This window comes from Talpa occidentalis, unplaced genomic scaffold, assembly GCF_014898055.3.
Source record: "Talpa occidentalis isolate TD23 unplaced genomic scaffold, MPIMG_talOcc4v2.1 talOcc4.14, whole genome shotgun sequence".
NCBI lineage: Eukaryota > Metazoa > Chordata > Mammalia > Eulipotyphla > Talpidae > Talpa > Talpa occidentalis.
In genome coordinates, this window is record NW_023601433.1 from 75,723,016 (window position 1) to 75,738,177 (window position 15,162).

General features: G+C 48.5%; 1 protein-coding gene across 1 annotated transcript in view; it reads right to left on the reverse strand.

The window, feature by feature from the left end:
- Window positions 1-8,266, reverse strand: part of TBC1D10A (TBC1 domain family member 10A) — a 29,542-nt gene extending 21,276 nt beyond the window's left edge. Inside the window, 2 exon segments of the mRNA XM_037510870.2 lie at window positions 8,039-8,183; window positions 8,186-8,266. Of these exon segments, the coding sequence (XP_037366767.1) occupies window positions 8,039-8,183; window positions 8,186-8,246 (206 nt within the window). The 5' untranslated portion in view covers window positions 8,247-8,266.
- Window positions 8,267-15,162: the final 6,896 nt, after the last annotated feature.

A 15,162-nucleotide genomic window follows, 5' to 3' on the forward strand; every position in this document is an offset into this window, starting at 1 on the left:
AAGGAGACAGGTGGAGAGAAACAAGTAGAGGCACTTGGAAGAGACAAAGCGGAGGCTGCTCCTGGTCCTTGGCAGAGACCAAATGGCTGTCATTATCCTGACTTCATGGTGGATTATTATGTGGTACATTTTGAATTTTGAGTCTTTCCTTCTGTCCCAGCTCTCTGGGAACTGTGTAGCCCCTTTCTTGTGGTTACCTGACAAAAAGTGCCTTAGATTTGTGGCAAGTTTTCGGGCCTCAGCAGCCCTGCTTTGGGCTGACCCTGTTTGGCTGGGCATTTGCCTATATGGGGATGGGTAATTTTGGAAGTCTTACTGGAAAACTATTATATTATTTGAAATCCTCTCTCTCTCTCTCTCTCTCTCTCTCTCTCCACACCAATTCTATTAACAATCTTTCACACTAAGAGTAGATGTTTCTGGTTACCACGTGGTCACGCGCTAACAAAAGTAGATCAGGCCCTTAGATCTGGGTCCAGAGCATCAGGATCTCCTGAAGGCTCTGCTCCAAATGACTCAATAAGGAACTAATAGGGGGATTCCCAACCTGCTCTGGCAGGCCAGAAAGCTCCAAACCACAAGATGAGTGGGACTAGCTCCTGTCTTATCCCCAAGACCAAAGGGTGAGTGGACAGAGAGAATCTCAGTTTTCACACTCTTATAAACTTGTTCTCTCATCATTATGCCAAAAGCCTGAAGTAAGCCTCAGAAGATAATTCACACTTGAATTATAAGAACGCTTTGTGGCAGACACTGTGCTGGCTGGGTACTTTACCAACATCACCTCCCTTAATCGTCAAAACAAGAACTTCCCAATGCCATCACCTGGCCGGCCCCCTCACAGACTTAGGACTTGAAGCCCGGTCTGCTGGTGTTATGAACCTGGGCTCTCCCAGGCCTGAGTTTAGGTTCTCCTTTTTCATGAAACCAAGACAAAAAGGAAAGGGAAAGAAGCAGTAACCTTCAAAAGTGGCTGGCTGGGAAGAATTGCTCTGGACACACAGAATCAGGGCCCAGAATGTACTGGGGAGTAGTGACTTCATACTATGTTCTTGGGCCTCATTACCCAGCTGTTCCTGTCTTATCTTGAGGGTACATGTGAGAGGCTGTATGGAGGTGTATGGATACCTGGGACAGGAAGTGCACAATCCATCATTAGGCTGTATGGAGAGGTTGTATGGAGGTGTATGGAGAACTGGGGCCGGAAGTACACAATCCATCATTAACAACTCAACAACAAAAACAACTAAAGAAGCCTACTAGGATAATTTCAGACATTTGGGCTTGGGCTGAAGTCCTGAGATTGGGATGGGGCGGGCAGGGCAGGCCACTAGCTTTGATAAGGTAGAAAATCAGAAAGGAGGGGTCCTAGGTTCCAGGCCCAGTTCTGTCACTTGCTCAGATTCAGTTTCCTTGTCTGTAAACAGGGTAAAATAAAACTCTATTGATTTTCCTTTGTTGCTGTAAGGATTACTATATGGCAAAGGGAATAAAAGCACTTTGCAGACTGAAGAGCCAGACAAATCAAAGTGCCCTTTGATTTGATAACATTCCCAAAGCCACATGGGCACCAGTCCTACACAAAAAGAAAGGTCCTCTCACAACAGGAACAGAGCATGCCGGAAATAGTGGCCTCTGTGGGCTATGCTACGACAAGTCTTTGCACTTGTGTGTATGCCTCATAAAAAATTTCTCAAATCACTTCTCATATACTCCAAAGTCAGTCTCGGAATGTCAGAAGCAGAAGAGCTCTTCAGCATTATCCCACTAAAGCTACTTCAGTATATATATAGGAAAAACTAAGGTTTCAAAAGATTAGGCAACTTTCTCAAGGTCACACAGCTAGTCAGTAGCTAAGTGAGGCCCAGAAGTCAGGTCTGACCCCTGTTCAGCAGTCTTTGTTTACACAACGATCCTAATGCACTTATCTCATTTGATTCTCACAATCCTTTCATACACAGGCCAAGCCTTTCACTACTTCTGTAATGTCTGACTTCCTTGGTAGGTTCTAAGTCCTGGGAGGGCAGGATCAGGTGTGTATTCCCTCAGTCTAGCACACCTAATAAGCACTGTATGAAAAACAGGGAGTCCCACAGTCAGGTGAGGGGATATGCCTAAGTCTTGTACCACAAGGGTCAATAGTAATTAACACCAGCTCCTTGACTGTAATGCCTGGTTCAGAGCCCTTTCCTATACACTGGTCTAAATTCACATTCTCACCCAGAATCTCTCCTTTCTGAGTAAAGTTTGATGGTGCCCCTTTGCCTTCTCAGCACTGGCCTGGTTTCCACCTGTCCCAGCTAAGGCACCAGCTCCAGGGACAGAAAAAACACTCAAGATTAGGTCAAGCCAGCTCTCAATTGCCAGCTGCCTCCCCTGCATTAGCTTAAGCTGTGTCCAAAGATTCAAACTTACCCTCCCCAGCTGCACACTACCCTGAAATAGAGTTTTCCATGTCCTTAGGCCTTATTCCTTTCTCCTTGGAGAAGAACCTGCCGCTCCTTGGAGCCCTCCTTGCCATCCAATTTGTTCACTGAACAGAGACCACAAAAAGCTCAGTATCTCTTGCTCCCTCTCAACCAGGCCAGCTAACCCACTCTCCTACTGGAGAGAGAAAAAGAATCCCTAGATATGTCCTGTTTGTGCCAACCATGCCCAACACCTCGAAGAGCTCAAGCCTATGACAAAGCAGAGTCAGCAGCAGCCCATCATCCACAGTTAGAGGAAGGCCACAGCTAGCCTCTCTCTTCTAGGGCCAGAAGGCCCCAGGACGTATTCTATGAAAGGCCAGGGCCACTTCAGCTGGCTCCAAACCTTCCTACCTTCCCACCAGGCCACAGAACCAGCCAAAGAACCAAATCCTATTGACTTGCTGGCCTCCTCATCCACACTTCCAAAAGACTGGATGTCAAAGTCAGGTGACCACTATGAAGCTCAATGAGTCATGAGCCATGCAGTGTGGACTCTGGCCTATGGGAGGGCTAACCAGCCCTGATCTAGCCAACCTTCCAGCACCTCTCTAAGGATCTTCCTCATTGGCCTCTCTGATTTGGCTGGCCCTAGACTTTTACTGTACTGAGACCTGCCTTGCCCTCCACACTAAGATGGGGGGGTAGCCAGGTTTCTGCTTATTCTTCCACTGGGTGTGGGGGCCTCAGGGACCGGTGAGCACCTGGCACTCTGCCTGCTGCCATCTTAGCAAGACTGAGTCACTAGATTAAGTGTTGAGAAACAAGTTGCAGTGCCAGTTCTGCCATTTACCAGCTGGCAAACCTTGAACACTTTCTTCTCAGATCTTAAGTGTGCTTGTCTATAGAATGGGATAACCAGTCCTCTCAAAGGAAAGTGAGGATTCACTCTTTGTTAGGGTTCACTACTGCCAATAGGGAATGCCCCTTACTGACGCTCATCGTCACAGCCACGTAGAGAGTAGAAAATGAAAACACAGAACCACTAGCTACTCCAGTCTAAGAGGAGAACATTCATTGCGTCCCTACCTATGTGTAGGCTCTTCTCAAACATCAGCTCATTTATAGTTCACAACAACCATGCAAAGTCAGTACTACTATAACCATTTCACAATGAGAAACTGAGGCTCAGAAAAGTAAAGCAACATGTCGAAGGTCACACAGCCAAACTCCAGAGCTCGTGTAAGGAGGGAATACACCTTTCCTCCACTTCAGTTTAAATAGATTGGACGGCTGGACAGTGGCCAGGCCTCACTGGCCTTCTGGAGGTCCTGTTTCAGACCCAGATGCTAGGAGGACAAAAAACATCAAGCAGGCCCCAGCGGCTTATCTCTTTCCCACAGCTTAGGGTTTCCTAGCAGGCGGACACACAGGCACCTTCCCAGGGCAGCAGCTGGTACGCCGGCTCCCTCCTTCACCAAGTTGAGTCTTGTCTGAGGCCCAAGAACACCCACAGGGTCACCAAACCGGATTTTCCTTTGAAGTCAGGAGAAGGAGAGAAAATGAAGAGTCTGTGGTCTAGTCATAGACCCAGGCCCTGCATGTGTAAATGCCTCCTTCCAGATGGGCCACCCAGGGACCACTCCACTGCCAGTTCCATGCTCTCTGGGGAACTTTAACAGTTCAAGAAAAGAGGATGCTCTTAGCTCACAAACTGCAGGAGGCAGTGGGAAAGCAGAAAGGTAGGTTCTGGCACAGACTAAATTCATAGACATGCCAACTAAGGCAGTTTTATGACTTCCAAAGTCACAGGGGTGCGATAGTTAGCTAGGAGTGGTGAAGGACCCAGGGGACAAGGGAACCAAATCAGCAGAGATAATGCTGCTATTCCAGATGTTTCTCCCTGGGTTCAGCTCAGATCCCTCACTCCCCTAACAGGAAGACAATACCCAGGGGATCCCAGAGAACATAGTTCCTCGCCTCATCTGGCCTGTGGTACTGAACAGACTAAAGTTGAATGGGAAGCACCAATCTCAGAAAGCTAGCTCTGGCAATCACATGAGAAAAGTAGAGGCAGGTGGGGGGCTAACCTCTCTCAGTTCATCTCCCATGGGCCAAGAGACCTGCATCCAACTGGTACCCTCCTTTCTCTTTCTGACCATCTCCTCTTTGCTACAGAAAGGCCCAAAACAGATTTGTTAGGAACACTAACATGTCTCCTCCCACCCTTGCCTGCTGAGAACACTCTTTCTTTTCCTCTGGTCCTTTCTAGCCTTCAACAACCATTTCAATCCCCGGTCAAGCCAAAAGAACTAACACTGCCAGCACCACTGTGCCCATGCCACCCACAGGGTCCTTTGCTGGCTGGCTACTTTCTTGCCTTTCCCCACTTACGGAGTGCTGATCAAGAGCACACCACGTCTATCTCAGGACCTGCAGAGTAGGCTCCAAAGGCAGACAAGGTGAAGAAGTAGAAAAGGCTAAGACTGGGAATCAGAAATTCTAGGTCCAATTCCTGGCTTTGGTCTCAACAGTCTGAAGACATGTGGCTAATCACTCCTTTCTGGCCTCAGCTACCTATCCATATGGTGACTGATGGCCATCTCTAAGGTCACTTTCAGCTTTCTGACTTGCAATGTCCGTCAATATAAGTCACTCAGTAAATAAATATTAACTGAACATTTGCTTCTCTGCAGACATGAGGAGAAAATGGTGAATAAGCCTGGCCCCAACCCTGAAGGTGACACTTTCAAGAACTGGTAATGAGAACACTCTTATCCACGTCGAGCTATCCTTGTTAGCTTCTTACACAGCTGAGGGAGTCAAAAGTGCTGAGCCAGGGAAGGTGAGGGCAGGTTCCTGCTAGGAACTTTCTGTTCTACTTGTTTGGCACCTGATTCCTGCTGGGGCCATAAGCCATTTGATGGGTGGTGAAGGCAATGATCTGGGAGTCAGAAACCCTGGGTTTAAGTACTGGTTCTGCCACCAATAAGCTGTGTGATCTTAGCAAGGTATTCTCCTCTCTGAGCTTCAGATTCTTCATTTGGATAGCAAAAAGGAATAAACTGGAAAATCTCTTAAGATACCTTCAGCTCAAACAGTCTTCTCATGTGAGGTACCTCAACGCCACCCGAGAAGGGTACCTCTGATTTGATTTCTTTCCCATGCTCCCCAACCCCCAACTGCCAAAACTGGACATCTTGAGACAACCTTTGGCCCAGAATGGCTGAAACAGACCTTTAATCTGAAGTCAGAGTCCCCATCATCAACACTGCAGCCATCAGTGCTAATGTTTCACTTCTGTGGGATAGCACATGGACTCCTAGCCCTCAACCACGAGACTGGGTTCAGGGCGGTCACCCTGAAACTTCCCATAACTTCCCCTCTTATGGCCTTGGGCAGGGACTTACTTCTGGCTTTATTCAGACCACAATATAAACTAAGCAGAGAAGAACCAAGCTCTCAGATACCAGAAACTATAGGCTGGATGACAGGGTCAAGAAAGTGTGGAGGGGACCTGGGGTCCCATCTTAGCCCCAACATTACAGACACCAGTGATGCAGGGGTGTCTGCAGAGTCTGGGTTTGTGGCTGGAGGGTGGGGAAGACAGATGTCTGGCTGTGTGGTTAGGGACTACAGCCAAAGGGAGGTGCTCCCACTGGGGCCTCTCTCTGTCCACAAATACCAGAGGTACGCCCTCATTTTTCTCAACTCTCAGACCCTTAGAAGGAAAAGAAAGGATAGTAACATTTTTTTGGCCACTACTTGTGCCAGGCACTGTGCTAGGCACTTTCACATATCTGATTTCATTTAATCCCCACTGTAATCTTGGGAGTAGGTGTTACTTTTGCCCTGTACAGTAAGTAAACAGGCTCAGAAATTCAGGATCTTGCCCAAGGTCACACTGTCACCAAGCATGCTTTCTTTCTAAGTCTGGACTTTTTCCAGTATATCACACTGCTCCATACCCTGAGAACTGGTTAACTGCCTGACAGATATGTAGTAGGATCATACGCCCCCTCGAATTCACCAGCATATCTGAGCTCTTTCTTCCAAAACCCCACAAATGGAACTGGGAATTTTTTTCCCACTTCTCAAGACCCCACCCCTCTCCCAGGTCCCTGATTCCTGGTGCCTGCTTCTTAATTAAAAAATACACCCTAAGTCCCCTTTGAATGTTCATGAGTCAATCCCTGGGTTATTGTGACAGTGTCAAGTCAAAGTGAAGGAGCAGAGAGAGGGGAGCTCTCTGAGACCTGGAGGAAAAAGACCCAGTGGATAGGAAACAACTCTCCTTAGGGAAGGAGCCTATATTTCTCAAAGAAGAAGAAAGTCTGGTGAACATGAAGCTTTGGGGCTAAGGAAAATCCAAGTAACTTATGGAGTTGCTTGTGTGGGGTGGGGTTCTTATAGTAAAGGCACTTCCATAAGCCATAGGAGAGGCTGGGGGAGACTTGGCAATCACAACTGGTCACAAGGGAAGGTAGGGTACCCCCTGGAGCTGGGTCGGTGTCCTCTCAGGGCTGTCTCTGTTGAGACAGGGAGGCACATCACAAGGTTTGTCAGTTCTGTGCAGAGCCTGGTCTCACACGACAGGACAGCCGGGATGGGAGTGGGTCTGGAGTTCATCTTTCTAAGAGTACTGCCAACGCATAAGTATGATCTCTGTAAGGACCGTGGGGCAATGTGCCTTGCCCGGTTTGCTCAGCTTGGAGGGAAGTGCTACTCCACCGTCTTACATTTCTCTGCCTGCCAGCTGGGTGCCTGGGTGCTCTGGGGGTGGGGGATCTGGGTATGCTGTGAGCAGGGACCCTGCTGTCTTTGCCTGTCCACACCCCTCCACCCCCCACCCCATCTGTGTTTTGGAAGGAGCTTACACAGCGATCCTCAGCTTACACCAAGACAGCTGACAAGTCTGTTCTGGAGGTGAGGTGCAATCACCCTTTGGGTACTCGAAAGGGGGAGTGTCTGCCCACCTGTTGCCAGTGACAGGGAGAAATTTGCTTCCAAACAGGGAGGGGCGCACTCTGACTCTTCCACTAGCGGGACTGAGTCCAAAGGTGGGGCTGTCAGCAAGGAAACTGACAAGTGTCACCCCATCCAGAGGCCTGAGTCTTGGGGGGAAGGGTCCGTGTGTTGTGGAGTGGAGTGGAGGGCGGTCAAGCCTTTTGAAATCTGCCTAAGATGTCCCGGTGTGGGGGCAGTGGGGCGGTGTGTGGAGAATGTGTTGGGGGAGGGGCAGCCATCTGTGTGACCAAGGGGGTCACTCAACCCTCGGGAAGGGGTGGCAGTGCTGGGGTCGGCGCAGGCGTCCGTCGTTCTGTCCCGCAGCTGGGAGGGCACTCCTCCCCGGGGGGCGGGTCAGTCAGTCTGGACGGTGGGGGCGGGGAGAAGGGGGCGGCCGGTCCGCTCCCAGGTCGGAAGTGCAGGGCGGGTGAGGGACGGGTCTGTCCGCCGAGGGGCAGGGGAGACGGCCCAGGGATGAGAGGGGTCGGTCGCCCCGGGTGGGGGCCGACATGCCCGCGGGCGGCTCCGTCCGCGACAAGCCTCCCCGCCCCCCGCGGGCCCGGCCGTCCGCCGCGGCCCCCGGCCCCCGCCCGACCCCTGCGCCGAGCCCCGGCGCTACTCACGAGCCCTCGGCGCCCTGCGAGCCCACGATAAAGCCGAATTTGTCGATGCGGCGCTCGGCGAAGCCGTTGGCCTCCGAGTCGGAGCCCAGAGAGCTGAGCTCGTCCGCCGCTGCGGCGTCGGGACCCGGGGCCAGGCCCTCCCGGCCCCCGAGAGGCTCCCCCCGGCCGCGGGCACGCGTGGCCCGTTCTCTTCGCGGCTCTTCGCCATCTCGGCCGCGCCCGCCGCCTCAGCTTCAGCGGCCACCTCAGCCGCCTCAGCCGCCGGGCCCCGCCGACGCCCCGCCCCCGCACCGCGCCCATTGGCGGCCCTGGAGCCGGAGGCGGGGCCCTAGGCCCACCATGGAGCTCCCCCCACGCCCAATGGGCGCTGGGGACCCCGGGGCCCGCCCACCTCCCCCAGGATGGCGCCAACGGGCTCGACGTGAGGGGGCGGGGCAGCCGTCACCAGGAGCCCGCCCCCGGGCTGCCAATCACGAGCTCACCTGGAGTTCCTGGGCCCTTCCGGGTTGGCGCGAGCCGCCCGTTCACGCACGGTACTGCGCAGGCGGAGGCCAAAGGCGCGCGGGGAATTCCTCATCTGCCTCCAGAGCCCCCTTTCAGAGATAACCCAGGAACCGCGGCTGGGTGTTGTCACCTATTAATTTATGAACTCCGAGGAGACCCAGTAGGTTCAATCAGGGACACTCAGTTGAAGGCTCAGACGGAGTGAGAAGTTCAGCAGCCCTTCCCCCTGCTCACTGCTCTGGGCTTTAAATTTTAGACCTAATAACGGGAATAATGACCCAGTCACCCAGTGTCCCAAGTTCTACCTACTTTTCTCTTGTATTTTTTATTTTCAATAGCTTATTGATGTAATTAACATGCCATAAAAACCACCCTTTAGGGGCCAACTTGGTGTCGCAAGGGGTTAAAACACAGCACTATGAAGCTATCCCCAGCCTCTCTTGTCTCCCCCTCTGCTCCCCTCAGCAGTTGATTTCAGTGGATCTGCCTGTCCTGCTCCCCACTCCGTCTCTGGTGAATCCTCTCACTCCCTGCATCTCTGGCTTGCACCCAATTCTTGTATGTATAAATCAATAAATCTTTAAAAAAAAAAAACCCAATTCACTTTTTGCATATTTATACAGTTGTGCAACTATCATCATACTCCAATTTTAGAATTTCATCACCCCAAAAGGAACACCTTCACATATACCATCATTCTTCATCCTCCCTCTCCCAGCTTCCAGTCAACTTTCTGTCTTCAAATATTTGACTTTCCTGGACATTTCGTATCATTGGAATCATACAATGTGTGACCTTTTGCCTCTGGCTTCTTTCAGTTAACATGCTGTCAGGTTTATCCATACAGTAGATATGTCAGTACTTCATTCCTTTTTATGACAATATTCCATCATATGGATATACCATGTTTGTTTATCGTTATCAGATAGTCATTTGGGTTGCTTCCACTCTTGGGCTAATTATTAACAAATATTTGAGCCCAAGTTTTGTGGTGACATGTATCTTTCTCTTGGGTACCTAGATACCTATGAGTGGGAATTGCTAGGTCATATGCCGTTTAACCTTTTGAGGAATTGGCAAAGTTTCCCTAATTGGTAACACCATTTCTTTGTAATCTTTAGGCAAGGATGTAGATACTACTAGCCCTATTTTATAATTAAGGAAACTGAGGTGTAGGGAAGTGAAGTCAGCTTGCCTAAGATCCCTGAACTATCATGTAGCAGAGCCAGGGTCTGAACCTAGTTCTTACCAATAGCTTATATTGGTAGGTATGGACCGATTGTATCTATACAGGCTAAGTTCCTTATGACCCCTGGAATTGTCCACTCTTGAATCCACAATAGCTCCTTAGGTCCAGAATTTTATTGTAACTCACATGCATCTTGTTATAGGACACTCCCTTACAGACCTGTGCAGAAGACAGGTCCAGAGTAGGGCACAGACTGGAAGAGCCAGGTCTGAGCTGCAGAGGGGCCTGAGGAAAGCCCCAAGAGGAGTGTTGAATGATTTCACCAGCCATTTCCTTGATGCCATGTGGCACACACATTCTTGAAAATGTCTCTGTGCTGTCTCCATATTCCACACGCTTCTAGTTTTCCATGGCAGACATGGGAGTGAACACAGGCTATTTTGGTCTTATACCCTCAGCCTGGAAGGATGCTCCCCTCTCCAGTGGTTCCAGAGGGGAGGACTCAGTCCTAGCTCCCAGGAGAGGCACAATGTGCCGCTCATTGGTGTGTGGGCCTATCCTAGGGAAGAGAGTCAGCATAACTGGAGCAGACATGAGGCTCCAAGCCTGGTAGTTTTCATAACCCTTTTGAATCCATAATTCTGGCCGTCATGTCATATCTCAGATCCATTCTCAGGTCTGTAAGGGCAAGTATATAATGATGTGCACTCCAGGGATATCTGGGGTAGGGAGGTTAAAGACAACCAGGCATCCATCCTTGAGAAACTGAATAGCTGTTTCTCAATTAAGGTCTGATGCCCCAGCTTCTAATTTATTTACATGAGACCACCAGGATTCAAACACTTGCTCTGGTTTCCACTGTATGATTTTGACCAAATCACTCCTCCCAGTCCATTTCCTCATCTGCAAAATGGAAATACTGAAAAAACACCTTTGAAGTTGTTCTGTGACTTTAGTGTGATAATATGCACTAAGCATGTGGCACACTGAGATACCCAGTGAATGGTAGCTAGGAGTGGTGACATTGCAGCTTGAGTATTTCCCATTATAGCTGCACCCAGGGGGGTTTACCTAATTTAAACAATGGTACAGAGCTTGGGAGACTGCTTCATGGCCATGCCCTTACGTGGATATTCTTGTGCATACTTGCTTAATCTCTTAGAACATTAGTTTCCCTTCATAAAAACGTAATTATTTGAAGAGTCAGTAAGCTCTATGGTAGACAATTACTATCTATAGTAGACAACAAACTTGTTTCTGGGGTTTCTCAAATTCCACAACTTTTTAACTAATTTGATAAACCTCTAAGGGTCCAGACATCATTCTGGTGAATGAGAGATGAATTCCTAGGTTAGTAAATTTCTATCCTAGTGGAGGAGGGAGACCATGAACAAGCACAGAACATTTACCAGGCAGTTAAGAATAAACTAGGGTAAGATAAAGAGAAAGGCAGCACAGGTAAGTGGGCTGAGGAGGTGGATGGTAATGAGGCAGCATCTCTGTGGAAACCTGGATTAGTGCGCAGGAAGCAGGGTACCAAGTAAAACGCCCTTAAAAGAAAAGCAGGCTCAGAAGATGTGTTAGACTAGAAGGCGAAGGGGAGGCGTGAATGAATGACACAAAGGAACGCCATGCAGAATCATGTGGTTCACGGGAGTACAAAACAGGAGGCCTTTGGCAATGCTGTGAAACATCCTGGGAGACCAGATGCTGCAAATTTCTTTAGATACCTGGCCAGAGTAAAGGAATGCAAGGATTGTGACAAGTGTTTTGCACACATTCTCTTTACATCTGTGTGACTAGGGACATGCAACTCATCTGCTCTATGCGTCCGTTATTTAAGTATAAAAGACCAACACTCATCTATTCTGCGAATTAAAATCAGGAATGTTTTAACCTGGAGTCTGATCTGACTGGGGTCATTCCCACAAGTTTGGTCAAGGTGTTCACACAAGCCCCACTGTTATTTCCTCTCTCGAATCCTGGAATGTGCGGCTTGCATGTGCTCGAGAAAGCTGTCAGCGCTGCTCATGAGCAGATGTCCGATGCGATAATCTTTATTTGTAATGAAAGCAGAGCTGAGGTTCAGGAGGTAGACAGCTGGTGTCCAGCAGCCTATGAGAGCCGGCAAACTCTAAAGTTTCTTTATCTCAACACTGAGGATAACAGTTATGAATCTTCTGGTCCAAACAGCAGAGAACACAACTCAAATGGGTTCAACCCCAAACTGCATGCAGTGGGTCCCATAGATTAAAAAAATTCATAGGCTAAAATTTCAGGAAGTTTGACCCAGAGCTTTCAATCCGAGCTATTACTGGGGCTACAGGCCTCATTTTCCTTTTCTCTCTGTTCTCCTTCCTGTGGTTGCTTCATCCTCAAGCTAGAGTCCCTCATGGCAGCAGCTCCAGTCTCTCATCCTTCCTCCACACATCCATACAATGGATGACTCTTCAGGTAGCTTCTGCTCAATGGTGAGGTGGCTGATTCCCCTGTGTATCATCTCTATACCAGGACATATGTCTATGCTGATCTAATCACCACAACCCTGACAGGGAACACTGACTGGCTTGATTGTACTTCAGTCAACTTCATGCAACAACAGTAACATTTCTCTAATTATAAGGAATAGGAGTGTATCTTGTCCTGCTTCATGGAGTCTATGGCACCTAGAATTTCCTTACATTTAATACTTGTTTACATTAATTAAAAAAAAAAAAAGGATTGTTAAGAGCAAACCCCCAAATCAGGTAGTTAATATTTAACTTCAAGATTTTATATTGACTTTTCTTAGGGGAAAAAAAAATCTAAGAAGTACACTTCTAAAACTCTTACATACTGTCTGCAGCTATTATAAGCTATATTTTAGTTTGCCTTTTTAATTTTTGAATTATAAGGATAAATTAAGGATTACATAAAGGATTGCTATATAACAATTACCACATATTTCCATTTAAGTATACTCTAACAGAGTCTAATACAACTTTCGTATATATTCTCTAATACATCATTTTAAGAAGCAAAACAAGTCTACTTATTAGTTATCTCCTCACCAACTATGTGACCTTGGGTATTCTATGTCATCTTAAAATAATGGGGTAGATGATCTTCAGAGGACTGAAGTGAGGATCAGAAAAGCTGTGCAAGCAGCTTTGTAAGTGCCAAGGTGCTGCCTGTATGCTGCGGGCCCTAAACAAGAAGGGTAGAGTGCTGGGTCACACGTGGGGCCTGTGGTCACTGATGGTTACAGGCTGCTGAGCCAATGGGCCTTCTGCAACATCGCAAGTCAAGACAGATGCTCATTCAGGAGCTCCAGGAAACTGGGCCCATGCCCTAGAGGACGGCTCAAAGGACCCATTCACTCACATTCTGCCCAGCAGTGTTCCTGGCCTCAAGTCACAGAGGCCCTGCAGGATATGCCAGTCTGTGGAGGGGAGTGCCCTGATGCCACACCCCGGCCCCTACCCCCAGAGCCAGTCCCAGCAAGAAAGGGAAGCTTAGAGTATGGGACTCCCTCACATCTCCTGACCCCTTTCCCTTTGGGCATGATGCCCAAGCGCTGTTCAGAGGGATTTTCAGTGCTCACTATGGAGAGGCAACGAGCAGTACGCTCACTTTTGGTCCCTGCACCACGGAGGCCACACTTCAGGAAGCCAAATTTCAGTTGTGGTGCCTGGGGGAAACTTTTTGCAACCAGGTGGAAGGCAAATGTCACATGAGGTGAAGAATAACATCCCACAGACCAAACTTAAGATATGAGAGCTCCAGCAGTTTGTAATGGAGACATACAACTGGCATCACAGGGGGCTATGTGTGCTACCTCGGCCTGGAGTTAACAGCTGAGGGAAAAATGGGTTAGGATGAGTAGCATACTGGTTCTGTCACTGTGAGAACAACCTCATCCCTCTGAGCCTAGAGATGACCTCATGGGATAGCTAGAAGAGCAAATGGAGGGACTACAAAGAAAAGGCACTGGAAACTCTGAGGGGCTAAAAACATTTGAGATCTTCAAAATCAATTTTAAGTTAGTATCAGGCTCTCACCTTCCCCCTCGAAACACTCACAACAGCATCTGTCTACCCGTGAAGACACAACTCTAAAAATAACCACCTAGGCCTGGCCCTTACTAGGGGAACAAGTATGGTGACAAATGTGCAAACATTACTTTTCATCACCTTACTGTATGACTGTGGGCACGCAACTCATCCTCACTGTGCCTCAGTTTACTTTAGTGTGTAAAATAGGAATTTTACACAAAGATTACATGAGTTAAGATTGATAAAGTACCTAAACAATAAGGAGTAAATTAAATTTTATAGCCCTTTGAATAGCTCAAGTTGTTGGTAGAATTACATATTTTTAAAGAAAGAACACTTTTTTAAAAAACCTCATCAGGGGCCTCCCTGGAGGCACAAGGGGTTAAGTCTCAGCATTATGAAGCTATCCGCAGCCACTGTAGCACAAGTTTGATCTCTGGCCAGGGAGATACCCACATGGTGCAGCAGACCTCTCCTGTCTCGCCCACTGCTCCCCTCAGCAGTGTATTTCAGTCGATCCTTCTGTTCTGCTCCCCACTCTGGTGAATCCTCTCACCCCACCCCACCCTTGCACCTCTGGCCTGTACCCCAGCTCTGGTATGCATAAATAAATCAATCTTTAGAAAAACAAACAAAAAACCTCATCATTCCTGTACTCACACAGGGTAAGCAACCTGCCCAAGATCACAGAACCAATCAGATGATGGGTGATCCCAGGCCTGCAGGAAATCTCTACCCTGAGTCTCATCTGCTTCTGTCTCCTGGCTGCCCTGATCCTGGAACTGCATCTCACCTGTCCTTGTATTTTAGTCAATCTGTTGAAGACACCTTGTTAGATGTAGTAGCTATAACTGTGGAGGGTCCGAATGACTTAAAAGAGCAATAAAAAACAAATCTAAAAAAACAAAAATTCTTTCATAGAGAAAGGTTCTAAGAGAGATTCTGCAAAAATGTGATGGTGCGGGCCTCCCCAGTGGCGCAGCGGTTCAGCGCCGGGTTGCGAAGTTGCCCGCAGCCTCTGCAGCGCCGGTTCAATCCCCGGCTGCTCCCCGGCCACCAGAGGAGGGTCCTGCATGGCGCGCAGGACCATGCCTGCCACCCGCTGCTCCCCTCAGCAGTGTACTTCGGTCCTTCTGCCTGCTCTGCTCCCTGCTCTGATGAATTCTCTCACCCTCCCGTGCTTCTGACTGTACCCAGTGCTTGTATAAATAAACAAACAAACAAACAAACAAACAAATAAATAAATAAATCTTTAAAAAAAAAAAAAAAAAAAGTGATGGTGCCAAGAATTTAACTAAAAGCCCCACAATTCCTCAGAGCAGAAGAGGAGTCACAAAGCAGTGTACCATGTCTTCGGGACCTATGGATAAACCAATGGATAAACCTTATGACATCAA